The 27,717-nt window shown below is 38.5% G+C and overlaps 1 protein-coding gene across 3 annotated transcripts; it reads left to right on the top strand.

The window, feature by feature from the left end:
• The first annotated feature begins 749 nt into the window (after positions 1-749).
• On the top strand, positions 750-27,255 carry CLGN (calmegin). Of its 3 annotated transcripts, none has more exons than XM_071555711.1 (16): positions 750-836; positions 5,744-5,922; positions 6,742-6,812; positions 9,829-9,887; positions 11,662-11,803; positions 12,592-12,673; positions 13,414-13,606; positions 15,449-15,638; positions 16,254-16,367; positions 16,942-17,098; positions 17,996-18,211; positions 19,561-19,680; positions 19,855-19,990; positions 21,822-21,890; positions 23,965-24,092; positions 25,704-27,255. In XM_071555711.1, the coding sequence occupies exons 2-16, from the start codon at positions 5,761-5,763 to the stop codon at positions 25,776-25,778; spliced, it is 1,914 nt and encodes a 637-aa protein (XP_071411812.1). In that variant the 5' UTR covers positions 750-836; positions 5,744-5,760; the 3' UTR covers positions 25,779-27,255. The 3 variants fall into 3 exon arrangements, with proteins under 3 accessions (XP_071411812.1, XP_071411814.1, XP_071411813.1); XM_071555712.1 differs by lacking the exon at positions 750-836 and adding an exon at positions 3,604-3,636; XM_071555713.1 differs by lacking the exon at positions 21,822-21,890.
• The last annotated feature ends 462 nt before the right edge of the window (positions 27,256-27,717 follow it).

Genomic DNA, 27,717 nt, shown 5'->3' on the forward strand with positions numbered 1-27,717 from the left:
TGATTTTCACTGGAGCAGTTATTTCTCTGGATGGCGTGCCTCCATTCTTGCCTTAGATCTTTTGAGGGACTTTTGAAAGGGGGCACGCGAATATTTGTATCCTTTACAGAGGGGAGCGAGGGACGGGGCTTTGCTGCTTTGGTTAGCACTCTGCTCAGCGATGCCGTATGTTGGCTCGTCAAACCGAGTCTCCACCTGTAATAAGGAGTCTTGTTACTGTGCGGTTGTTGGTAGCAGAGGAGCGCTGTCTGTGCTGAGGGGGTTCCCGCTCCGGCCCGCGGGCCGCGGCCATGGCAGCCCCGCCACTGTCAGGGGCACCCATTGCCAGGGGCGGGGCCGGGCCGCTGCTGCGCGCGATTGGCTGGGGCACGGCGTGGGGGGCGGGCCGGTAGCGGCGGACCGAGCCGCCATTGGATCTCCGCTCTTGGTGAGGCGCCTCTGATTGGTGTATCTCCCTGACCGTCTCCCGCGCCCCCGCACGCGCTCCACGGAGTCTCGGCCGCGCCTCCGCGCGCGGGGTGGGCGGGGCGGGGCGGGGCGCGCTGCGCCGCGATTGGCCGGCTCGGGGCGGCGCGGCGCGAGCGGCGGCACCTGCTCCGCTCCCGCATCCCCGGGACGAGCGGCCCGGCCCCGATCCTCATCCCCATCCCGATCCTCATCCCCATCCCGATCCTCATCCCCATCCCGCCGCCCGTAGCCGACCTCTGCGGGCCGGGCAGCGCCGGGAGCGCCTGCAGCCGCTCGCCGCGGGCAGAGGAGCGGCGTCGTGTCGTGACGGTGCTTGGTAACGAGGGCGCGGGGAGCGGCGGCGCCCAGGCCCGCAGCGGCGGCGGGAGGTGCGTGCGGGCCCCGTGCGGAGATGGGAGGGGACGGCCGCCGTTCCCTGGCCTGCTCCCCGGCGGCTCCCCTCGGCTCCCGCACCGGGGGCTCCCCTCGGCCCCAGGGGAGGCGGCGGGTCCCCAGGGCGGAGCGGGGGCAGCGCGGACATCCCGCCGCGGGGGCCGTTTGCGGGCCTGGCCCCGGGCCCGAGCAGGGGCAGCGCGGCCTCTCCGCGGCTCTGCCTGCGGCCCTGGTTCTCCCTGCGAGGTATCCCGAAAAGCGGGTTCGTGTTGGGCGCTGTCCGAACCCAAACTTCTATTTTTATTTAAATAACGTCTTCCTGGAGGTTTTAGGCTGTAGCAACAAAATACCTCGAGCAGGCACCTTCTGGAGTGCAGCATTGCAGATGGACTGGCTGCTGAGCTACACATTCGGCATCCAGTGCAGTCCAGTGTGTTTTAACTCTTCAGCAAATGAGGGGAAAGTGCGGCTTTCACACCAAATAAAGGAAAAATAAAAAGTTGTGTAAGAATTCTTGAGTGCTTTTCACGGAGCAGTTTCAGCTGGATGTTGTCTTTGGTCAGGTTGGTGCCCATGCAGCAGTTCGGGGGAGGGATAAGGCAGCACATGGTTATAGGTGGAAGAAGGAGTGGGGAAAAAAAACCCCTCCACTTTTTGTAGCCATAGATGGAATTGATATTTGGCGCTACAAAAAGTCCATGTGTTGATACTGCATGGAGGAGCTTTAGACATCTGAGTGAGAGAGGCTGTTAATTGCTGACCTATTCCCTTTCTACTGGAGAATGCAGAACACTGAGAGATGCATGAAAAAGGCATAAACCCTCTTCAAAGTCCAAAGAAAAGTTGCCAATAATCTAAAAGATCCTGGTCAGTGTTTAGTTCTGTGTCAAATGAAAAAATGGTACTGCTACCTTAATGGTGTGTGCAGAATATGCAGCAGAGTAGTGGTCTGAAGATTGACTGACTTGCACCATCCAACCATCTGCAGAAAACAAATCATTCAGGTGGGAAGGAACCCCAGGAGGACTCTACTGTGTCAGCTTGCTCAGAGCTTTATCTGCAGTGTGTGGATGATCCCAAGCACTGAGCCTAGGCAGCCTGTAATACAGCTTGTCTGTCCTCATGGGGGAAAAAATTCCAATATCCAGTCAGAATATGCATTCAGTTTATGTCTGTTGCCTTTCCTAAATATTGGTGTGTGTCTCAGAAACACCAGCACTTGTTACTTCAGGTGCATGTTCTGCTGATGTTGCAGGACTGTTGCTGGTCCAGGAGTGCTTTGCAATGGTGCTGCTGGTTCAAATGTCCCTTCTGATGGGTAGCACTGTAGGGACATAGCACTGCTGTCATTGCCCATGGGAAAAAGTGACCAAGCTGTGCAAAAATGAAGGTTAAAATTACAGGTATGAACTTACATATACTGATAGAATTGTCAATGTGTTTATTTAGAGACAGCTAGAGATTGGAGACTGGGAATCCTTATTTGGGGTGCAGTTATTACAGGATAGATTCCTGTGTCTCAGTTTCTATGAATATAGATTTTCAGAATGAAGACAGCTATCCAGAGCTCTCCTGGGTCATGCAGAGCTATTGGCATTCCTTAATGAACTAACCCTGAGATCAGCTCACCTGGTTGGAGCATGGACCTGATAATGCCAAGGGTATTGTTTGATTCCTGTAGAGGCCATTCACTTAAGACTTGGAACTCAATGATCCTTGTGGGTCTGTTCCAACTCAGAATATTCTGTGATTCTGACAAATGCTGCCGAGATGTGTGGTTTTGCAATTACCTATTTGCAGTAGCTGCCTGAAGGACAGTTTGGAAGTCATTGATCTTTGGTGTTTAGGCAGAAGTGCCAGTAAACATGTTTGGAGTTTGTGTGAGAGCCACAGGCTGGGAGAACTTGCCTTGTTCTACTGAGGAACTTTGAACAGTGAGGGTCCTTTGGCTTGGTTTTATCATCACCTTGAAGAAAGAGTAAGAAAAGCTTTTCATAGGTCTTTGTGTGTTAACTCCATGGGCTACCCAGAGAGGGGGTGGATTCCCCATCCCTGGAGGTTTTTAAACTGAGATTGGCCGTGGCACTGAGTGCCATGATCTGGTAAAGGGACTGGAGTTGGACCAAGGGTTGGACTTGATGATCTTGGAGGTCTTTTCCAACCCAATTGATTCTATGATTCTATGAACTAGGAAAGTTCAATAGGTTTTAAAGAAGATTAAATGTGTAGTGTGAAGTTCTGTTTTGAGACCAAAACCTCTTGCTTTTTTTTACATTTTAAGACTGTAGTGCTGGCAGAATTCATAAAAGATTTAATACCATCTTTGCCTGGCAATCGAGTGAGGACTGCAGTTGGTCTTGGTAATGTATTTTGGTGTCTCTGGGATTATTCTAAGAGTTTATCAAAAGATCAAGAGTTAAAATGGACCTTCTCTTGTTGAACGAAGAACTGAGAGATCTTATTGCAGATTGAATGAAATTAGGGTAAAGTTCTAGACCAGGACCAGGAAATAGTGGTGGGACTCAGTGTGAAGGAAGTGAAAGCATCAGGAGTTTTGAAAGGGAGCTGTGTAGAAAGATGAGTTCTGGTCTGATTTCTTGGATGCCCTTGTTAGTTTGTGTATGGAACAAAAGTGGAGGGAGCTGATTACAATAAAATTCCAGCTACATGAGTGAAAAGCATTTTAGATCATACACAAAATACACCTGAAATGTATTGACAAAAAGAGATGTGTCTCTTCATCTGCTTTAGGAGAAGAGGAGGAGACCACCTGCATGACAAACTAGTTAATGTAAGGTAGGCAAGCTTTATGCTAGAAATGCAAGTCTGATATCTGCTTAATCTATGGGAGCTAAGAAGCCCCAGAAGGTGCTGATTTGAAATTCTGAGACTGTTTCTTCTAATACAGTGATTAAGAAACCAGAAAGTGGAGGAGTTAAAGCTAAGTGTGATACCCTTCAGGCAGAGTTGTTCAAAAATATACCATAAAACTGAATATTCGTCATGATAAACTGAATGACTTCAAATCATCAGGGCAAGATTGTTTCAAGTTTTAGAATTGGTCAAGAAAATCTGTGAGTTAACAATATCTGTAGTCTTTAATTTTTTTTTAAAAAACACAGTAAAATTTGCAGATGGCTGTTGATATGTATCACTCTGTTAATAACTGAGAACAGAAGGAACCACAGGCCTGGCATCCTGAAGCAAGGTTGTAAAGTCACCACAGAGAATGGCAGGGATTGAGGATAATAGTGTGGGAATAAAAAAAAGAACAGTAGTGTGGGAATAAAAAAAGAACAGTAGTGTGATTAATGCAGTTTTGTGGAAAACAGGTGTTAGCCCCCAAAAGAAAGGCTTTTGATTCTTTGACTATTTCCTAATATTGACGTAGGACTGATGTGTGAAACATTTCCTTATGATATTGCTGGGGTTTGGCTCTAAATATCAGTGCAGTCAATATTAAGCTAATAGATCTTATTTTTTTTCCTTATTCCTTTTTTCTTTTCATATATTGAAGCATGATCATGCTGGGATGAGAGGTTTTTTTTAGCCCTGATACTGTTTGAACTTCATATGTGTTGCTTGATAGAATTTTCATATGTTAAAATTGAGTGATGAATAACTATTGGTGCAATTCTAATATTTGAATTGCTTGGCAAATCTAATAAATCCAGGAAGAAAGAAAGAGACTCACCCTTCCAGTTTAAAATAGTATCTAGAATTGCTGGGATATTTAGAGTTGCAGAGGTAAACAGTGTAATCTCTAGAGTGGTGATTTAACTGAGAGGGTGGCTGCTTTCTCAGGTGCAGAAAGCACCTCAGCAGCAGAGTGTTTAGTATGACCAGTACTGGCTAAAAGTAATGCACAGTTTGAGAATGTTATATAATAGCAAAGTAAAAATCAGTATTTGTCGTTATTTTTAAGCTTACTGTGAATAGAAGTTAATAAGACCCAAAGAATAAACACCTGTGCAGAAGTATCTGGAATCTGTCCTTGTTCTCTTCCCAAATTCAGACAAAAAACAATTTCAGAAGGAAGCATTTTTGCAAGACACTTGAGGAAACTGGCATAGGTGTGTGCTTGACACTGCACTCTCCAAACGACTGGATAATCCAACATAAAACTGAATTTGTGTGTCTTACAGATGTGCAGCAAAAAATGCTGGGCAACAATCTTTTCTTTTTCACAGCAGGTTACACTGAGAGCCTGGGGCAGTTGTCTGCTATTGACATTCCTACTTACAGAGATTAAGGATTTCCAGGTTTCCCTGAAATTAGACATGTATTTGTATTTAAGCTTGAACTTTTGCTTTAACTGACTTAAGCTTTAAAATCATTGGAAAATTTTGAAACAGAAAATATTTTCTGAAATGATCTTATACTTTCTTTTGACACAGCTGGGCTGGAGTTGATCTAAGGCCTGCACTCAACACAGTCATTGGAAGGGGAGGCAAAAACAAATGCAGAATTCTGGCAGTACATCCTAAATCTATAAATTTTATTTTCCATAATGAACAGGATGTTACTTAACTGCTACACTGTGGAGACTGATTCAATGTGATTACCTGTTTAAATTGTTAAAGAATGAGAAAAATAAAAGCAGTCTTCTCTACTTCTTAAAGCTTATATACTGCAGTCAAATTCTTGCTAGATTTGGCAAGGTAAGGGAACAGGCTACAAGCACTTCCACAGGGACATCAAGAAGGAAAAAAAAGTCTGAGTCAGGGCTCTGTAGTAAAATTAAGGTGTAGCACTTTGCTAAAATATTATAGTGACAACAATTTCTGATAGTTATTTCTTATTATTTTAATGTGGTTTTTTCTCTTGTAGGTAAAGTCTGGGGTAAAATTGAAATAGTATTGATAATATCTTTGCAACAATATTTAAAATTCAAAACTTTCAGTTCTTCAGATAACCAAGATGCGTTTCCAGTGGGACTGGCTGTGCTTGGGTGTCCTGATAATCAGCTCAGTGACTGCAGAAACTGAAAATGAAGACAGTCTGGATGCAGATGTGGAAGGGGAGGATTTTGACATGCAGTCCCAAGAAGCTGAGGTTGAAAAAGATAAACCTTCCATAGAGGTAAGATTACAAAAGTCTTTAGTTAAGCCTGAATAATACAAGATACATAGTTATAACTGTGAGAAATTGGTGGACAAATCCATTTTAGAAAGAGTGAGTTAACTGGCAGTTGACAACTGAGTGGGTGTCAAACCCTGTGGGGTCTGAGTTTTTCATACAGGGCAAACTTCAAGAGTGATTCTCTTATGCCAAAGTAAAATCTCCTGCCTGCAGTGGATAGTCATAAAAAGGGGTTTATTTCAATCCAGATACAGAACCTTTTGCAGAAAGGCCTAACACAGTTTTTCTAGACAAGAAAGCTGAAAGCATCTTGATCTTACTGATTTTGACTTCAGGGCAGTTTCTGGATTCCATCAGTCACAGCTGCCTTTTGACATTGTCTTTGCTCTCAGAAAATCTTTCTTCTTTTGTTGTGCTGTACTTCAAAATAGATGCAAATAGATGTAAGCAATATTAATAAATTAATTTTTCAGCTTTCTGTTGTGTAGCCCAATTGTAATGTGCTGAGTAGAGAGTAAAAAGAGAAGCACAGAAAACATGTCAAGAAAGAAATAGGGAGGAAGGAGAGAATTGGTGCAAGTTCAGTAGATTTTATGGGGTTTTGTTATACAGAAGATGTAACAAAGGTTTAGTTAAGAGCTTTGAACAACTTATAAAATGCACAGATGTGAAATGGGGGTGGTGAGGAAGGGATTTTATGCTGTTAGATATTTCTAATGAACAAAATCTGTTGGTCTGCCTGGATGGATCACTTCTGTAGGTATGGTGGTGCATTTCAAATGAAAAATTTTAACTTATATATCTGTACATGTCCCTTAGGTTGTGTACCAGACTCCAAAGCCAACTGGGGAAGTCTATTTTACAGAAACCTTTGATGGAGGATTGTCTGGGTAAGCTTATGCCTTAAAATCACAAACTTTTACATTGTCCCGTTTAACTTACAGTGGCAGGACTTATTTTGTATTCATTTTTCTCTTAGTATCCTTATATAAATCAATTTTTACAGGGCTTAGAATTGGGAAAGCTGTTACTGCTTGCCCCAGATACATCATAATGTTAAGCAGGATATTTAACAAACATTTGAGATAAGTGGCCTTTTTTTGTGTGTGTTTTAAGGAAGCTTTTAATAAACTCTGATTTGATGGATGTAAAGGAAAATAATATAAAGATTTAGCAGTTGAGTTTAACTAGTACTTCAGTAGCAAACCCTTTCCTCCTTTTCACATGATCTTAGTATGTGTAAGAAGGCAGCACCTTCACCATTATAGATGAAATCTTGATTGGGAAAGACTTTTTAGCAGATTTTTATTAATTTATTTTATTGTTTCCCATACTCAAGAGGAATTAGGTATTTATGAGACTACTGAAGTGTGCCTAGGTAGTCCTTACTGTATTGAAATTTTAGAAAAATGTTCAGATTTACCTCAACAATTCTTAAGCCAGAAATTTTTGTCTTGTTTGTATCTTGGAAGTGTCCTTATGACAGTGTGGCAATCTCAGGTGCAGCTGCTACAGAGTGTGACTTGTGATGTTCAGTGAAATTCCGTGTATTGTGAGCTGCAGTTGCCACCAATGCACTGTCAGTAAGAAAGAATGTAATTGTTACTTTCTATTTCTGGAATAGACTTACTACTTTTAGTTAGAAAACAAGCTGACATTCAGTCCTCTTTCCAGCTCAGGTGTACAGGGTTTAGAACCTCAAGGACAAACCAAATGCATACCATGTAAATGTGGTCTGCATGATCACAGAGTTTTGGTTTTTTTGAAAAGCAAAAAGAATCAAGCCAGGTTAGCATGGTGTCAGTGGCTCAGGGTAAGTGAATGTGCATCCAGGTAGAATCTGAATATGGTAAAAATCTCTTTAGTAAGAGCTGGTGTGATGTTGGAGTATTTTATTGCTATGAGAACAGCTTTTAAAATGTGAATTTAAGCCTCTGTTTTTAATGGAAAATCAGATCTTTGTATTAGTTTATTTCTCCTGTACATTTGGATGCTTTTGAGCAAAAGACCCATCTCTTTATTTGTGAAGAATCATGACAAAAAGTGTTTTCATATGTTAATAAAATTGATGGAACAAAATGGGAAGAGCCAGACAGAGAGGTGAAAGGAAATGCCATGTGATACTTTCATTTAGTAGAACTTAAAGCTGCCCACTTTTTAATTCCTGTGTGAAAACTGAGATCAAACTACAGCAGGAGTGGGATTATACCATCATAAGACACTTGTCTGTTGAGGGTGCATGATTTGAACTTAGACAAAATCACATGGTAGCAGATGCAGTAACTTTTGTAGGATTGAGTCCTAGTCCTGTTTCCCAGTTGTTTCTAAACTGTTCTCTTCTGTAGAGTTACCAGCCACTGAACATTAGTCTGTTACTACTCACATTGTGCTCTTTTCTATTTTCTTGTTTTGTTGAATATTTAGACCAAATATAGAAGGAAAATAAGTTGGCAAGCTCTAGTCTTCAGTGTGTCACTTGTCTTGATGATGTGATCACTCCTAAATGTTAAGTGCAAAAGCAGTACCCGAGATGAGAGGAAAAATTATTAAATAGCAGAGGTGATAATGGTTGTTAAAAAAAGTGAAACAAACCACTGAGAACCTTGATTAACAGATGCAAAGACTTAACTGAGGTACTTGAGTGATACTTGAGAGACATTCATCCCAATTTCTGGCTTTTTGAGATCTGGTCAAAGATTAGTTGTCTTCCCACTAAATCTAATATTCTAAGCTTTAGCTACATTGCTTGGCATTTTTTGGTCTATCTGTACTTAATTTACATAAGAGTAATGAGTGTGAAAGAAAGATTTATGAGAAAGTAAGCAGCATGTTGCCTTTCTTCCCTAAAACTGTGGAAAAGAGTACCTATAAATTGACAAGGTAAATCACCAGAATAGAGGAGCTTTTTTGAGAATGCACCTTGAATATGTTTTGTGTGACTTGTAGAGATGTTTTGTTTCCTCATTGGTCTCTGTCCTGATGGTCCAAGAATAGTTTGCTATCCATACTGTGAAGCTTTTCCAGCATCTCTGTTAACCCTGAACAAATGTGACTGAAATTCAAGCTGCAGAGATACAGTGTTCATCCCTGAAATACTCCCTGCAGAGGATAGTTCAGAATGAATGAAAATAGTTCTTTACAGAATTCCTGATGAGAATGTATTATTGTAGTTGATACAATGAAGAGTTCAGCAACACTGTTGGCTTAATATATTCCTGTGCATGGCTCAGGATAGAACCACTGTCTGTTCTGATGAGGGTGGGCTGCCCTTTTCCTTTTTTTTCCTTTCCAAATGAACACTTTGTGTGTAGACTGTGCATATCTTTTTGGTAACATCCATTTGATAAGCTGAGTTTGCCTTGCCCATAGTATTGAGGAGATGAGGAGTGTTTGCCCTGTTGGATCCTCTGTGTGCAGAACACTTGGAATCTGTTCAGTCTATAATTGCATTTGTCATTTGGACACTCACTATTCCTTTTGTCCTCTGCTGTGCACGTGTAGTGTCACTGTCAGATAAAGTTACGGTTCTTTTGGGGGACTTTTTTGTCTTTCCTTATCATATTGAAGGTTTTATATATGAAACTTGCTATTTTCTGTGTACATTATGTATTTACATAATATTCTTATATTCTGCCAAACTCAGCTTCTATATAAAACTGAAGTTTATTCAGAATCAAATAATTCAGGAATTGAACTACTTTAGAGTTACAATTATATATTTACTTGCATTTTTAGAAAATATTTCGAAATGCCATATTGGACTAATCTACTTTAATTTTTCTTTTCATGTTCCATGATGCTGACTGTCAAAATCATTATTACAGGTTCACAGCCTAGAAACAAAAGCTGGTTAAACAACACAGCTTTGCACAGATAGTTCAATGACCAGTACACTCTTTGTTTTAGGTGGGTGTTGTCTAAAACCAAGAAAGAAGAAATGGATGGTAATATTGCTAAATATGATGGTGAGCAGTTTTAATGTTTACCACCTTTATATAGTTTGTGATGTTCTGTTGCTCTTTGAGAAATAACTACCCTTTACACAGAACTTAAGAAAATCTAGATGGATGGCACAGGTCAAAAATGTTAGTTTGTATAAGGGCTGTTACCCTGAAACTGAGATGCAAAATGTTGCTCATTGGGCTACTTAGTGTGAAGACAACTTTGTTAAGTCATCCCAACAATCTATTGTAATGGCTAATACTAGAATACTCTCTGGCATCTGAGTATTCAGTATTGTTTGTCTATGAATGTTGCTTCTTGAGAACCATTCTCTTTGAAATCCTGTCAGAGAGATTTACCACTTCAATTTCAGTTGTTAAACAGGTTTCTAAAGCAGCGTGTTCCATCTTGCTCTGTATGTCCTGCTGGTTCATGGGTTGGTCTCCTGGTGTTTCCTTTGAAACAGGAAAGTTAAAGTGAATGATCTTTTTCTTTAAAGTACTTCTTCATATTGTCTGTACTTAAATTTGGGGCTCTCCAGTGGTCCTTGTACAGTTTAGTCTTTCAGCAGTCTAAAACAAATTTGGAAGGCAATAATGAAAAAGATGTTTTGATGGTTTAACCATCGGAATTTGCACTTGACTTGTGAATTCCTAGTCTAAAATTGGCTGCTTAAATGAAATTTTAAACTGTTTGACAGATGTGGGAATCTGTGGCAATAATTTTGGAACCTGAATTTACTTCAAGGGGAGTAGGGAGAAAAGTTTCTGTTGGAAAAGGAAACTATTTGCTACTGCTCTTGTGTCGAATGAAATCAATTAATGTCAGTAGAAAGTGGTAACCATTATTGCTTGGCCTTAGTTTGCAGGAAGGAATACTACTTAAAAGAGAGAGAATTTTCCTCTCTTCTATTTAGCAGACTAGAGGAAATGAAGAATTTCTTTCTGACATACATACCTGCCCTTCCTTAAGAACTTTTCACATATCATACTTCAGTTGAATAACAGTAAACAGCCGTTTCATTGGCACTTCACAATTAACGAGCCTTCTCTAAAATATCTGCTTGAGAACTCGTGACTTTTTTTTCTGCTTTGACATTGACCCAGGCATTTTTCAAGACTACAGTGAATTGCAAAAGTAGGGGGTTTGTGCTGTGTTCCTTCCTGGAACAAACCCCAGTGAATCTTGTGCCGTCAATCTCTGAGAAAATAAAACTGCCCTTTTAGAAATCTTGTCCTTTAAATATTGGCCACATGTGTATTCAACTGTATTCCTCCCAAACTTGAAGAATATATAAATATATAATCTTCTCTTTTTTAAGCTGTAGGCTTGTTTGTTTGACTTTAAGATCAAATCTGATAATTCTTGGAAAGATCCTTGGGAGGGGGGAGGGGGAAGTTCATCTGTCCTATGATTAGATTTGACCCAAAGATTTTAATGTTGTATAAGCAGAAGAGAAGGAGCGTTGCAGGTCTCTGGCTTACACAGTGCCTTGTGACTAATGCTTTTTATGTGATGATGGTAGGAGTAAATCTAAAATCTGGAGAAATATTTTATGTTCCTCCAGCCATTGTAAGAAACTACAGTCTGAACATACAGATCTACATCACCAAAGTTTTCTTGTAGACTTCTGTAAATTTGAGAAGAGCGAGAAATAGTATCTTTGACATCAGATGTCAAGATTTTTTCCCTGCTTGGGCAACTAGTCTTTATTAGTTGTTAACTCTGCTTTCAACAAGGCTGTGATTTCTTCAGCCTGCATTTTTTTTTCAAAGACTCTCTGTGTCTGTGTTTTAGGAAGATGGGAAGTAGAAGAGCTGAAAGAAAACACAGTGCCTGGAGACAGAGGATTAGTATTAAAATCGGTGGCAAAGCATCATGCAATATCAGCAATGCTAACAAAACCATTTGTTTTTGATAACCAACCTTTGATTGTTCAGTGAGTAATCCCTCTGACTTTTTACTTAATGTTTATTATTAAAATCTTTAAGTCAAGAAAATAATGTGAACCCCTGTAAAAAAAATACTGACTTCCATATGTCATTGACCTATTGTATCCAGAGCTATCAGAACTGTAAGTATGAGTGATTGAATAATAAATTAAGATTGTAGTACAAGTGTTTAAAAGTGATATTTAAACTATTTTGAAATACTTTTGGACAGAAATCTAATATTTTACAAGATTTGCTGAAAAAGCTAATTGATTTTTGGCCTTGCTCTGAAAGACCTAAATCATGTAGTTTGACTATGGTGTTTTTCCACAAAATACTTCTGTGCAGCTCTGTAAAAACAACTTGAGCCCTGAATATCTTATAGCATATTAGTGATGATGTGCTAATCACCATGGCAACAGGACTACTTTTTTGTTATATTCGGGCTTCCTTTGTTGTACTTACAGACATATCCAGATAATTTCTCTGGCTAAATTCAGTGTGTCATGTGGACAGTTTCAGGATGGCCAAACTTTATAGAACTCTTGTCCACTTCCACTTCATTTTGACACTTGCATGTTGGTTGATACTACCTTGAAACTCTTCTTACTGGTGATACCAACTGGTGTTCTTTGACAAACATCCCTGCTGTATTAGCTTGTGTGGCAATTAAAACCTTTTGACAGTAGTGACTAATACAGTCTTAATGTATTCATAATTAGAACTCTAGAGTAGAAGTTAATTCGTATTTTTCTCATACTTGGAATGGTTTCTTTCTCACTTTCTCATTGCCCAGATATGAAGTGAATTTTCAGAAAGGCATTGACTGTGGTGGTGCATATATTAAACTTCTCTCCAGCAGCGATGACTTGAATCTGGTATGTCCTCTTTGTTACCATTTGCGTTGAGTTGTTCATTTGAGGAATAACTTGATTCTCCATGCCTTAGGTCCAGGATAAAGGACTTCTATATCTGTTTAGTCTGACTTTGTATTAATAGAAGCCACAGGGTCTTAACTCATAACTCGTGAAACAGATTTTTAACTACACAGCACATGCAGGTTATTCCAAATACGGAAAATATTTAAATAGTTGAAAGGTACTGACGTAGCTGAACAGCTTAATGCAACATACTCTTGGAGGAGAATAACTATATCTGATATTTGCAGGGTTATTTGTTGCTGTTGCTTAATGTGAAGAGAAAAAAGTGCTGATAAAACACTGGGTATTAAACTCCTGTCTTTTATCTTTATTGGAAAATACAGTTATTATGAAGGACAGCAACTTGTTCCCTTCTATCTTTTAGTATAATTTTTGTAGAGCTATAAACACACTTGGGTGTTTTGATTTGTGACAGGCGTTTCTACTTAACGTAAAGATAAAGTCTAAACAAATTCATCTTCCTTGAAGAGACTAAAAGAGTTAGTCTGTTCCCTGAGAACAGAGAGCACCCAGCAGGTGGACTGAGGACTGTTCTGTTCCTTTCATGACTTTTCCTACTACTTTTCATTTGCCTTTTAGAAAAAGATAACTGTGCTGTATGCCAAGGAAAAGAGCTACTGAAAGTGACTTTGTAAAATGTCCAGTATAACACATGCTCAGCTTTCTTGCTTCTACAGGAATACTTTTTTGACAAAACACCTTACACTATTATGTTTGGACCAGATAAATGTGGAGAAGATTACAAACTACACTTTATCTTCAGACATAAGAATCCTAAAACTGGAGAATATGATGAAAAACACGCGGAGCGACCTGACGTAGACCTAAAAAAGTTCTATTTGGACAAGAAAACACATCTGTATACTCTTGGTATTGCTTAATTCTTACAAGTTTGGAAAGGATAAATTTAAAATGTGTTTCTGTCTGCTGAAGTTTTGTAATTGAGTCTGCATTTTTGTTTGTAATAGTCTCAATTCTGAAGGGTGGTTGCTTAATGACTTGGCTTTAAATGATTTAATAACTGGGCTTAAGTGGTTTAATGACTGAGCTTAACTGCAGGACAAAAGTGGCTTTCAAATGCTGCTTTTTAATATTCAGTTACTGTAAAAAGAACATACCAGCCCTGGCCAGCCATTAGCATAAAGAAATGATTAATGCCTTCAGTATTTATTATGGTAAAAATATTTTTAATGAGAAAGTTAGTAAGACATGCAACTGTCCAGTATTCTAGGAAGGTGTCAGGAGTTCACGGGAATTCAGTTAAATCTGCAGGATGTCACACACCACTGTCCCCCACCTGTGAAGGGTTTTCACAGACACCTGCATGTGCAGAGTGTGCATGAATAGAGAGGTCAGCATGTCCTCTTAAGGTGAGTGAATGGGGGCTCGTTTTAATTCATGTGATAACTCTCCCAGCACCAGTGAACAGCATATCAGAGATGAAAGTTCAGTTCATTTCCTCCCTTTTTTCATTCTTGCTCAGAAGGTAAAAAATCAGAGAAGAATGGGGTAATCTGTGGCATGTTGCAAATCCAGCCAAATTAACTGTACTTATGAACTTCCATTTAATAATAAAAATAATAGAAGGCACGTTCAAATGCTGTGCCATGGGAAAATTTAGTGGATTTTAAAATAGACTGCTGTAGTGTGCCATAACAAACTTGCACTTTTAGATAATAGGAAACTCATAATAAAGGAATTCATGCATTCCTGTACTTGGGCTGGTTTTAGAAATTCAGGATTCTAAACTGAGATTGCATTAATTCTGTTATAATTTTTAAAATAGACTCCACAGAGCTTTGTAATTCTAATGAGACTGATAACAGAAGTTTAAAAATTAGTTCCTTGTATTTTAACTAAGGGTGATATGGGGGTTTCATTTTTGCATTTATGAATATTTTAATACTTTTGAAAACTTTAAGGCTGCAAGATCTTCGTTAGATATTATCAAACTGTTCCAAGACTGTTACTCTGGTTTTCATACCCATCTTCAGAGAACTGTCATAGAAGTGGAATAGTATTTACTTTTACTTAATAATCTTTGTTGTGTTGAATAGACAGTTGAATATACTAGTTAACCAGTGTGTAGATTTGTAAGTGCTTATTAGAATTGGATCTGGATGCATCTGAGTGTGACACTGCTCAGTTCTGTGACCTTGGCTTCTCAGATACTCAGTTACTCACACTTGGTAACTTAAACATTTGAAGAGAATTTTTTGTATTTGGCATTTGAGGGAAATGGCTGTTAGAGGTTTGAATCTGAGAGAAGATACTTCTTTCATCCTTCAGCTGTGTTGCTGGCACAATTCTTGTGTTTCCATGTTTGCAACTGTGAGATAGTAATTTAGTAGCAAGATCCCTTTTAGGGCAGAGATTTGTCTTTCATTGTCTGTGCTTTTTAAATAAAAAGCAGAATTTTGGCCAAGTGGTATGTTTTTTAAAAGTCTCTTAGAAAGTCTTTGGATGTGTTTCAGCAGTTGAATTTTCTAGAAGTTTCCTTCTGGGGAGTCTGGTTCTGGTCATACATCCCTCGAGGGCAACTTTTTGTGTCCAGATCCAGTATCTGAGTGAAGAGTTTTTCTCCTGCTCTGCTAGCAAGGATCTTGTTTGCTGTTATTTGACTGAGTCTGTGCTTCTTATATAGCTTTGGTTAAAGATATTTATAAAATGAATGGCTCCCTCTTTTCTTTAATACAAATTTCTTCACTATAGTGCTAAAACCAGATGATACATTTGAAATGCTGATTGACCAAACGGTTGTCAGTAAAGGAAGTCTTCTTGAGAATATGGTTCCTCCAGTAAACCCTTCCAAGGAAATAGAGGATCCTAGTGATAAGAAGCCTGATGATTGGGATGAGAGACCAAAAATACCTGATCCAAATGCTGTCAAACCAGATGACTGGTAAGAAGAATATTTTTATCTTTACAATGCCTTTTACATACAGGCTATTTACTTGAAAGATTTGACTGGTTTTATTTGGGGGTTTTATTTGCCAATGACAACTGGAATATGTTTCACTAAAAGCACTGAAGTTTGAAAACATAATTAAGGTGAATATAAGGATCTGGTCATCTTCTAAGGAGAGAAAAAAAAATTGATTTTTGCTGATTTTGTACCCTCTGTGGTTGCAATTGATAACTAAGATTGCTACACCTGAATAAGAAGCAAGTGTTTTTTCCACCATGTAGTCTTAATTTACATTCAGTGATTTCTACTTCATTATTTATGTACCACTGTTCATGCAGCAGCTCAGGAAGGGTAGGGAAAAACTCAGTGGAAAGACTTGACTGACACCTGCCAGTTGATGTCAGCAGTTTCTGGACTAAATAGTACTTTGAAACAATGTAAATGTTATTCAGATATTTATAAATAGATAATTGGATGTCTAGTGCTCATGATCAGTGAGCCTAGTTCTGTTGTGTCTTTGAAAATCATCCCTTTCATGCCAGTTACAGTCCTCTGAGGAGAATTCAAAGTCAGGCTGCTGTATTTTCTAACATAAGTCTGTAATTGAAGGGATGAAGACGAACCTTCCAAAATAGAAGATCCTGATGCTGTTAAGCCTGAGGGATGGCTTGATGATGAACCACAATATATTCCAGACCCTAATGCAAAAAAACCAAAGGATTGGTAAGTGTAGGTTGTTCATGTGTCTTGTAGGTAAGACCTGTTCTCTGTGGCAGATTATTGGTTGTGGAGCTCAATCCAAATCTCATCGTTTTTTGAGGCAATAAGTTGGAATGTTTAAGGTATGGCCAAATATTTGTTGGTTTGTGGGACTGCTTCTATAAAACCATGAACATGTACATTGCTTTTTGTTTTCTGAAGATATATAAGCAAAAACAGAATGTGAAGAACCTTTGAAAGAATTTTCTACAGTTAAAGGTGATGTCTGGAAGTCATAATATAGTAGTCTCAAAGCAATCTGTAAGCACCCTAGAGAGAGGTGTTTAAAGCTGCTGCAGATGCAGGAATGTAACTGGGGTCAGTCATGGTGTGGTAGTTATGAACATGTAACCTTTAAAAAAAAAAGGTAGCACTCCTTAAAAAAAGTGTTCCTACTGTTGGGTAAAGTTCTGTGAGCTGGTCAGAGTTCAGAGATTGTTACAGCAAAATGTGTTTGGATCCTAACTTCAGACTACCAGTGTTTCAGACCTTGTCCCATCTTAAATCAGTTGTTTGTAATTTCTTTTTTTCTCTCTAGGGACGAAGAAATGGATGGGGAGTGGGAAGCCCCACAGATCCCTAATCCAAAATGTGAGACTGCACCTGGTTGTGGGCAGTGGGTGCGTCCCATGAAGAATAACCCCAAGTATAAAGGAAAATGGAGAGCTCCTATGATAGATAATCCCAACTTTCAGGTAATAGCCAAAGTGTAGGTCATTGTGAAGAGGTACAGAGTTCAACACAGCAAGCAAGTCAAAGTAGTATATTTATTTAGACTTTTTTACAGTGTATTTATATTGTAGAATGAGTTGATATCCTCACTAAACATTTTGAGTTTTTTGCATTTTAATTTGCTTTTTTTTTTCTTTAGAGTATGCTGGAAAATAGTAATGCTTCATGTATTAAAACAATTTGTCTGTTTAAAGTTGCTTTTTGTATGATTTGCACCCCTACCATTTATTTAATATGCTCTGTAGAATTGTATTCTGAGTTACACTGAGCTTTAACTATGAGTCTTTTGAATAAACTGTCTTTTTATAGTAAAAAAAATTCAGCCTTTCAGTAAGCAGATTGACTTACTAGTTCAATTTTAGAGGATGCATTCATTGAGATAATTACTTTCCCTTCCTCCCCTTCAGATCTAAGAGGTAATCAGTTGCATATTAAAGAGAGTTACTTTGTATTAGTTATGGCTGGGGAATACTTGAGTGATTTCTTTGAGCTTAAGATCCCAAGCAGGTTTGCAAACAAAATTTGTCTCCAATTTGCACAGATGTCGTAAGGCTGAGTTTTCCTTTTCTAAATTTTTCCCTAACAAATTTTCCCTAACATTTCTCTGAACAGTCAGTTATTGCTGTAACCACAGTGTAATCTGTATGGACAGACAAGATCTGCCCTAAATCATGAAATTGAGACCCATCTACCAAAATCCTTAGGCCATTTCCAGTTCTGGTTTTAGGCAGGTTAAACTTTACTGCTTGTCTTTTTAAATAATGCATTTAACATAGTTGTGAAGTTCTAAATATTTTAAAATTTCTTTCACAGCTGGTTTTTTTGGTGAGCTATAGGTTTACATTTTTTTCCATTAACAGGGAATCTGGAGCCCTCGGAAAATACCAAACCCAGACTATTTTGAAGATCTTCACCCATTCAAGATGACCACTGTCAGTGCTATTGGTTTAGAACTGTGGTCTATGACATCTGATATCTACTTTGATAACTTCATCATCTGTTCAGATAAAGAAGTAGCAGATCGTTGGGCAGCAGATGGCTGGGGCTTGAAGAAATTAGTAGCAAGTGCTAATGAGGTATAAACTTTACTTCGTTCTTGACAGCAGAAAGTAATGAGAAAGCTGTGCTGTTGGAAGAGTTCTCTAGCAATTAATGCTGACAGAATAATAATTTGTCTGCAATTAATAATCTTGCTGAGTAACTCTGATAGTTTGGCTTTTTACTTTTCCCAGATCAATATCTTCTTGAAATTAAAACTGTACTACATTTTACTTAAACACCTAGTGAGAAATTGGCTTCATGTTAAGTCTTCTGCTATTCATAATGATACTTGAAATTCAGTACCTGACTGCAAATGAAAGCTGAGTTCCTTACACTCAAAGACCATTTTTTTTTCTTCTCCCTCTTGCCCCCATCTTAGCTTGTGGCTGTATCCATGATGTATGTTCTTGAGATGCTTCCCTCCCATGAGGACTGTATAAATAGTCTAGTCTTTGTTTCTGTTTAATAATTTTAGAGCTTTGGCTGCTTAGATGTGTATTATGCAGCTCTGAAAATATTGCATGTATGTTTATGGAGCTGCATCTGTTCTGTTTGTTCTTCACTTTGTTCCTGTGCATCCACATTTTGTTTGTGTGCTGTGCTTAGCCAGCCTCTGGTTTTCCCTATCTCTTCCCTGTGCTGTGAGAAGGACCTGCCCTGCCACACGGGATCATGAGCCCCTCTAGTGGCTGTCTGCACTCTTGTTTCTAACAGTCCTTTGTTTTCTTTGAGTGGCAAGAGCAGGCTGCAGTTTTGGGAGAGAATTGATGGGTTGGTGGCAAATATGGCCGATTCCTGACAGCTGCTTTTGTCACAGCATGAGCAAGTAGCAACAGCACAACTGGCCATGCAATCAGGAATGCCATCTCCTCCCACAACCCTGCCCATTTCCAAAACCTTTGGGTTTATGTCTGAACCTTTATCTATACCTGTACACACAATGGCAAAAAATTTCCTTAGACTCTCCTCGCTCCACTGTGTGTCTTGAAATTCCTTAGTTGCTTAGTGCAGGTGGAGCCAGCATTGCTCCTCAGGAGACTGGCTGCTGCCCTGAGGTTTTTGATGCTTTGGGAGTTTTCAGCTGAGTTAGCACAGCATGCAGGAAAAATAGAGTAGCTGTGAAGAGTGTAAAGTGTGAGGTTGCCAAGCCTCTAAATGTCACTTTACAAAGCTGAGTCATGGCCAGTCTAGTATGTTTGTAGTACATCTGTTCCTTCTTACTTAGCACCTGCTATTTATTTGCAATCTGTGGAGTTGTTACTTTACTAGCATTGAAATGCAATATTGTGTTAGTCATTAAAAAGCAAAGGTAAAGAAAGGCTTTCTTTGGGCAATATAAATTTATAGAGTACACTTCATAGACTTACTATTTTTTTTAATACAGCCTGGTATGTTTAGTCAACTGGTGACTGCTGCAGAAGACCACCCATGGCTCTGGGTTCTTTACGTCTTGACTTTAGCTCTCCCTGTTGGTCTAGGTGTGTTGTTCTGCTGGCCAGCAAAGGTTAGAGAAATTTATTCTATTTTTATTTGGTTTTATTCTTAATACTTTATTTGAAAACTCTGCACAACACCTGCACAACAATACGTATTTTTAATGTGCCATTGGTGTTACTTGACTTGCAGTGGCTGTTGTGTTTAACTCTTGAGTTGAAATGTAAATCGATTTTTGTTGTAGAAAACAGATGAATATGACTTCAAAAAAACTGATGTATGTAAGCAAATTAGAAAAGGAGAATTTAAACAAGAGGGAGAGGAGTTTGAAGATGATGAAATAGAAGAAGAAAAAGAAAATGAAGATCCTGCTGAAGATGGTAAGATGACTGTGTCAGCTTGCAGTTTGGTTAAATACAAAGACATGAATAGAACTCATACATGGATTGTATTGCCAATAATTACAGCCAGTTATGTTAGAATATATGAAATCTGCCTTGCTCTGAGTCTTTTTTCCTCTTTGACAACCTCCAGCAAGTGGAATCCCATGGCTAATAGCACTTTGATAAATACAAGCAGAAAGTCAGGCTCTACTCAGTGTCTTTTCACTTTAGAGACGTGAATGTGCTTCCAGCAGTCTTTTTAATGTTTGTAGACAGTGATGTATATTTTATCCCTTCTAAATATTTCATATATTGAACAAATTTTAGTTGTTCAGATATAAATACCTGAAGTAGTGAAAGTCACATTGTTGTTACCTTTAATCTTTAACATAAGCCTTTCTGCTTACTTCTCCATGGGAGTTGTACCTTGAACTATTCTGCTGATCACTAATTGTAGTCACTCTTGTTAAAGCCTGAAAACACTTGAAATACTGATGTTTGCTGCGTCCTTTGTGTTGCTTTTTGGCAACACATTGCACATCTGCACAGGCCTGTCCTGCTGCCCAAGTGAGAAATCAATGATTCAGTAGGTTGAGCTGCACTTTGGCATTCAAGGATAAAATCTTGTATTACTGTATCAAAGATTACTAGTTCTTTTCAGCTATGGCTTTGATGTGCTGTTAGCACTTCCCTCAGTCTATATATTGAATAAAAGCAAATCACCTGACTTAGAGTGCATTTATCTTGACTTTCATGAGGAAATTTTTAGCTTCAGAACTCTGCAAGAGTTTGCCTCTTGCTTCTCTCTTCCTTGATAAGAACAAAGAAAATGACAAGAGACTGGCATGGATAATTAGAAACCAAGCAGACATTCTTGGTTTATTTTTTTCCTTGGTACTGACATCACTTTGTATTACTGACTAAAACTTGGCGGTGTTTGTCTGTCTCTGCACCACATTCTATGAGTGTTGATGGCTTCTGTCTGGATGACTTGAAAGTTTTCTGAGCATCAGCTATTCCCATGCCAGTACTGACAGAATTAAGTACATTGTTGTCACAGTGCTTGCCACACCAGAGTTAGTCCCTACTGTCTGCCTTGCTATTCCAGAGCCTCACCCAGGCAGTTAATTATTTTGTTATGCTATTGTTTACATTAGCATAAAGTGTAGGTACATCATTTCATCCTTGTATCTTCCTGCATTTTCCTTTTGATCTTACTCTACTCTGCCTGTTCTTTACTCCTGAATTACAGACTGTTTTATTCTACCCAGTCTTGATGCAGATCATAGATATGGTTTGTACCTAATATGCTGCTATTGCAAGGCTGAGATACCTCAATTCCATTATTCTTCTTTAAGGCAGTCAATTTAATTAATTACAACACATCAGTTAATAAATGCTATGTTAAAGTGTATGTTTCAATGTTAGAAATAAGGTCTAGGCAGGAACACTGTTTAGCTCCCATAACTTCTTAAAATTCTACTTGGAACAACTGTTCATGGTGTTGCAAAGGTAGGTTCTATTTTAGACCCTTACTTTTAGTTACTAAACTGAACACTGAGTAAAACTAACCTAGCTAGCTTTGGTATGACTATTCCAAGGTTTTCAAGTAATTTCTGTGCTTCAGAGGGAAGGATTACACTTTGCTGTCATACAACTTCACAGTTTCTTTCTCTAAGAAGAATGCTTAGCTTCTGCACCATTTACATTTGCAGGTTGAAAGCTTCCCTTTTTTTCTATCACTGTCTTTCTATCTGTTGCCTCCTCTTATCTGAAAGCATTAGAGGATTTTTCTTCTGTCTCCTTTTCCTGGTTCTTTTTGCTACAGAGAGAAGAGAAATGGAAGAGACAAAAAGAGAGCTTATAAAGAAGATGGGAAGGGAGGCTTCTTTTTCAGGTACTGGGAAAGGGGAGTAATTTGTGCCAGGACCTGCAAATGATCTTTCCTATCTGGTTTCTTCCCTCTGCTTCCTTGTTGATGGTAGAACTTCAAGTTGGTGGGTGCCAGCTTCCATCACATGCAGATGCGAGTTTCCTCTCCCATTCTCCCTGTGGTATCTGTAGTCATAAATATTTTCTGCTAGTCTCTTTTGGCTCCTTATAATTTTTACAGTTCCTTAATACTCATTATCTTCTCTGTTTTTTTGGAATTGAAAGTAATGGGGTTTGAGCTGTGTAATACTGAGTGACTTGAGATCCACATTTTATCTTGGGACCACTAAAAAAAGAAAGAAAAAGAAAGTGTGGCACAATAGCAAAGTTTAGAAACACTTGGAGATTTCTTTGACTCCAGTGAGAATGAGTTGCTGGCAGAGTACTTCTTGAAGGGCATTGTCCATGGGATTTACTTTGTTCTATGTTAATTTTTGTGACACTGCTAAAAAATGGTGTGTTTTTGACTTATCTACTTGTCTGCTTTGTCTCCTTGAGTTCCTTGCCCTCTAGAAAACTATTTCAGGAAGTAAAAGTGTGTTGCCACAAAATGAAATTTCAGGGGCACAGTCTGAACCTTATTTGTCAAGTTATAAATTTATTTCTATGAAATACTGTTTAAATTACTATTAAAATTAATAATTTTACATAGTATAGTTGTCCAGTTCTGGCTTTTACAACTTATGATGTATAAAGTTTTTTTGTTTGTTTTGGTTTTTTTTCCCCCTTTATTGAAATTAGTACTTATGGGAAGAGCTGGATTTGCATCATTTACCATTTTTAATCTCTTCCTTAGAATATGAGCAAAGGCTTTGTGAATTTCTGCTGAGCTCTTCTGTTAAGAACATATTTTAGAACAGAAATCTTTGTCTGCATCTTTCTTAAACCACGATCTCCACTTTTTAGTCATATTTCTCCTTTTGATAACAAAAGTAGAAAGATACTATTGTTGACATGTACCAGGTATTTTGACAGCTGGGAAAATGAATTTTATTTCATAATTATAAGGGAAGCTCTGTTTGGCTCAATTTATAGCTATACTGCAGGTGAAGTTTTTTGGTACTTCTACAAAAGTCTCAAATATTTTAATAAAATAGGTATTTCTAGATTTTCAGCTCCAAGAATCAAGAGTCACATCTTGCCTTATGAATTTATATGGATACTTTTGTTTCAGTTTTACTGCGATGCAACAGTAAGAACTGAGAGATGGAAGTGGGCTTTGTGAGGGTTGTGGAGTTTTTTGTTGTTGTTTTGCACACTGAAGTAGTGCTTATGAGATGTAGGCATGACCTGAAAAGGATAGAATTGAGCACTCCTTCATTACTGTTTTTAGTTGAGGCACTGGCAGACTGTCAAGTTGTAGAATGCCATTGTGTATCCTTTCGAGCAGATTTAGGTAAGATTTCTTGTTTACTCATGATAGAGAGTATTGCAAAGTGTCCTAGTGCACTAGTAGTGCAAGCTGGACATATCTTGAGAGAGCTGAGGGGAGTACAGTGCTTTTCTGACTAGCTACTGCATTGCAATAATGCATAAGAAAGGGGAAGTACTGGGCTGCTTATCCCCCAACCAAAACAGTATGCCAGAAGAATTCCCTGCTGGAAACAGGAGTTCTCTTAAGATGTGGGTGTCCTCCTTGCTGGATAACTGGTAACTGCAATATTTTACTTTCCTATCCAAGTCAGAACTTAAGTTAGATTTGGGATGCCTGAGTTGTCCTGTTTTGGGCTCTGGTCTCAAAACCATCCAATACAATACTTGGACTTAAAGTGAATCAAGTCCTTTCAGTCAGTAACAGGGGCTACTGTGAAAAGAGGTGAAGTTCGAGCCATTAAAATTGGTTATTAAATCTCAAAATGATCCCTTTCTACTAATTTGTGAGAATTCTACTCACTGTATCAGAGATGCTTTTATGGTTTATTTTAAACAAGCAGTTCATTCTAAGACTGAAACTGGATTATTTTCCTTACTAGTGTGTCTGGATATAGTGCATTTTTAATACCGTTCTGCTTACAAAGTAAAATTAACTTCTTCTGCAGAAGATGAGGGTGAAGGTGGTGAAGATATTGATGATGAAGAAGAAGTTGCAGATGAAGAAGAAAATGACGTTGCAGATGCAAGTCAAGAAGAAGGTGATATGTCAAACAAATCTGATTCAGAAGATGAGGTGAGTTTGTGGTTTGTTCCCTATTTTCTCCTAGCCCTTACCTGACATACTTCTAACTAAGCCTAGTTACCTGCAACAAATGTATGTTTTTCTTCTCTTGATCCATAAAAAAAATCTTGAGGTGGAAATGTGTTTTCATTTGAGTTTGACATCTCAAATGCTCTGTATAAATGCAGGTATAGTGTAGGAGTGGTCATGCATGTCTCTATACATGAAATGTTTTTACAGGAGTATAGTTTTTAACAAGCTATTAAATGAATTGCAAGTCTTGAAAATTTGGATACTGCAGTAGATGTCAGTCTTCATTGTGCTACTTAATTGATGGAACATGTTCTTCTAAGAGAATAGCATTTTTGTGAGACTTAGAAAAACCTTAAAGTTTCAGTTATCTTTAGGGGTTTTTTAATCCTATATCTGGTTTTAGGCAAAATGATGTTACTGTGTTTCAATTCAGCACCTTCAGTTTAATTTTCCTTCTGCAGGATTAATCCCATCACCCAGATAATCTACAAATGTTTTTAATAACATAACACTGTAGAATGGAATTTGCATGCATTTTTCTTTGTCATCAACTACTCATTATCCCTTATTTAGAATTCAGTGTATCTGAAATGCCTTAGATCCATCTTGTGCTTGTCATTCCCTCAATGAGTCCCTTCCCAGATTAGGGGAGTTGTTACTGTAATGTTAACTGATTTTAATGTAAAACTGTAGGAAACTGGACTGCATGTTGCAGTACTAAAATTTTCATTAATTACCCCTTATTTAGTACTTCTTGTTCCTATTGAAGTTTTTTTCCTTGTACATTTACTTAGGAATACAGTATCAGGTGAACCCTATTGGGTTTCATGGGACTCTTGGTGAAAGTATTAAGATGTGACTGTGTCTGTGCCAATTACCCAGTATCACAGCGAGGCCACAGCTTGCTTTCCTCCCAGTCTTGTCAGCACCTACGAGTTTCTGTCATGAGTGAGCTGGTGACCTAGTTGGGAGATGTCATGTACACCATGTCCTCACTCAGGCTGGGCCACATTCTGTGAGCTGTTCCTTCTGAATGAGGTGTTTGCCATTAGGTGATGCAGAGAAGTGAGGAAGCAATGCATTGTCTGCACTCCTGAGAAGGGAGTTCACATTAGAGAAGCTTTTTATATGCCTCTGTAAGCTTATTGCTCTTACACTGGGAACACCACATCCCATTTAAGAACATCTTGCTTTATCTGTAGCTCTCCAAAGGGGACAATTAGATTAGAATGTTTTAAATTCTTCTTGCTTCAGAAGTGGAAATTAAAATTAGCATAAGATGCACTTGAAGTTGCTAAATTAATTTAAAAGTCACTGCTTTTAAACCAGTGAATACGTGGGCAAAACGAAATTTCTGACATCGGTTTAGAGGTACTGTTCTCTTCTTTCTGAATAAGAAAGGAAAAGTCTTCTACCCACTTTATTTATCATTAGGTTAGTATTGTTGAAAAAAATGCCCTATCAATTCAGTGTTGCATTTAGTGATAACATGACTGGGGGTTCAGGTAGAGGAATAAAGTAGCATGCCAGCTTCAATAATTAAATTAAAATAGGTTTAAAACTCTAATGCTGAAATTTTTTTTTGTTCAGAGGAAGGAAGCTGATGAAGGTACAGGAGATCATCCACTGCAATCAGTGCGCAAAAGAAGAGTACGAAAGGACTGAGTGATTTCTGGCTGGTATTTGCAGCTCTAGATGGTAACCTTTGGTGGGCCACTTCAGTGGGCCTGACAGCATGCAAGTTCCTGAGCTTTGAAGGAAAAAGGGGGACTCATTGCTACTTAACCTCCTGTTTCAATTCTCTGACCTCTTTAACCATCCTGAAGTTCCTTGATTCCGTTTTTTTTTTAAGGAGAAATCCTATCTGTGAGGAGTTAGCTGGTGTTTCCAATTGAAAATAAAAGTGAAATTACAAGTTGGCCAACTGATTTTCAGGTGAAGATCCTTAAGATTTGAAGTTTCTTAGAAATTAGTATTAGTTGGCGATAAACTTACTCTAAATATTTTTTTAAATGAATTATAGTACTTTTGCAGCTCTAGCACAAAATCAGCTGTTTACATTTTTCAGCTAAAAGAGGATGATAGTGTAGATGTAGCATCTATAGCAGTTCATGTTGCTATGAGAAAAGGTATTTTTTTCTGTGCAGAGCTAAATGCAATAATTGTTTTTGTATGATGATTTTGTGCTAGCAACAATTTTTATTGTAAATTATTTATTTTAGTTGATCTTGTTACATGGATGGTCACCTGTTCACTTTAGGCATTGGTTACAGTAATTTATTTTTAAGAGACATTTTAAAATAGAATACTCATAGAACAAGTGGTAATTGATGTGACTTGTTTTACTTTTGAATGCAGGTATCAAATCTGCAGAATGATATACAGATGATTTTTGCAAACTTTTATAGTTCTCATGTTCCAAGCCAGAGTGGTATAACCTCTGTTTATAGAATATTTGCTAAGTGTATATTGCCACCTAAAAATATTTAATAATTCTTCCTTAATATGAAATTTATTAATATAGATAAGAATTTTTGATGGATTAAGTTTTTTAAAGATGTGAGTAACTTGGGCATTCTCATAATGTAGTTGAAATAAACTGCATAATGTAAAAGAAACTTTGTTTTGTTAAAGTTCAGCTGTATATTAAAACAAACAATAAAATTTCAGTCACCAGCTCATGGTGCCCATGGTAGTAGCAGAATGTAAGGTACTAGCAAAAGCAGTCATACATTATAAACCAGCAGAAATACATTAATTCATAAGGATTCTAACAGATCTTCTTGTGCCTGGCAAGAAGTTAGTTCACACACAAAGGTAGTATTTTCCCATCAGAGTTTCCATGGAAGTCTGTAAGAAATGATGTTTAGTTAACCCTAATGAGGAAGGAAGGCAGTGTCCTCAAGTGCTTGTTTTGAAGTGTTCAGAAATTAATTATATTGGATTCTTATTTGGTGTGAACTACATGGAAAGATCTCAGGGGTTTTTTGTTTGGTTTGGGGCTTTTTGTGTCATTAAATGCAAGCTCCCACCTCTTTATTTAGGGTCTACATGCAAAGGGTTAGAAGCGAAGACTCCGGATTACTCCTCAGCAATACTTAGGAGTTGTTAGCAGTGTAGTATCCTGCTAGTAACAGCTACTGTGGGCTGCCAGGGACCATTTTGGCTCTCATTTTGAATAGATTATGGCTGAGCCTGATAAAAGCCCTTTGGAATTGTTAGAGCATTTGGATGTGGTTCTGGGGTTGGGGTTGGTTTGTTTTGGGGGTTTGGAGGGGTTTTTGTCTTGATATGATAAAGTTACTATAATTAGTAGTTACTATAGTTCCTTTGACCTGATTTAGTTCCTCCAGGGATTGGTCACTCCAAAGGGGATGCTGTTCTTCCCTTAGGGTTATGAACTTAAAGTTCCCATAAAGTCTTGATTAATGCCTCATCAACATCTTTGCTTGTACCTCACTTCAATAAATAAGGAGCCATTTATGATGGGTAAAATGCTTACCCACAGCTCAGTGGATACCCATGGCCCAAGGGTGTTTGCAGTAATACTGACTTTGATCACCCAGAACCTGGAGACAGAAGATACCCTTCTACACATCAGCTT

This window comes from Pithys albifrons, chromosome 5, assembly GCF_047495875.1.
Source record: "Pithys albifrons albifrons isolate INPA30051 chromosome 5, PitAlb_v1, whole genome shotgun sequence".
In the NCBI taxonomy this organism is placed as follows: Eukaryota; Metazoa; Chordata; class Aves; order Passeriformes; family Thamnophilidae; genus Pithys; species Pithys albifrons.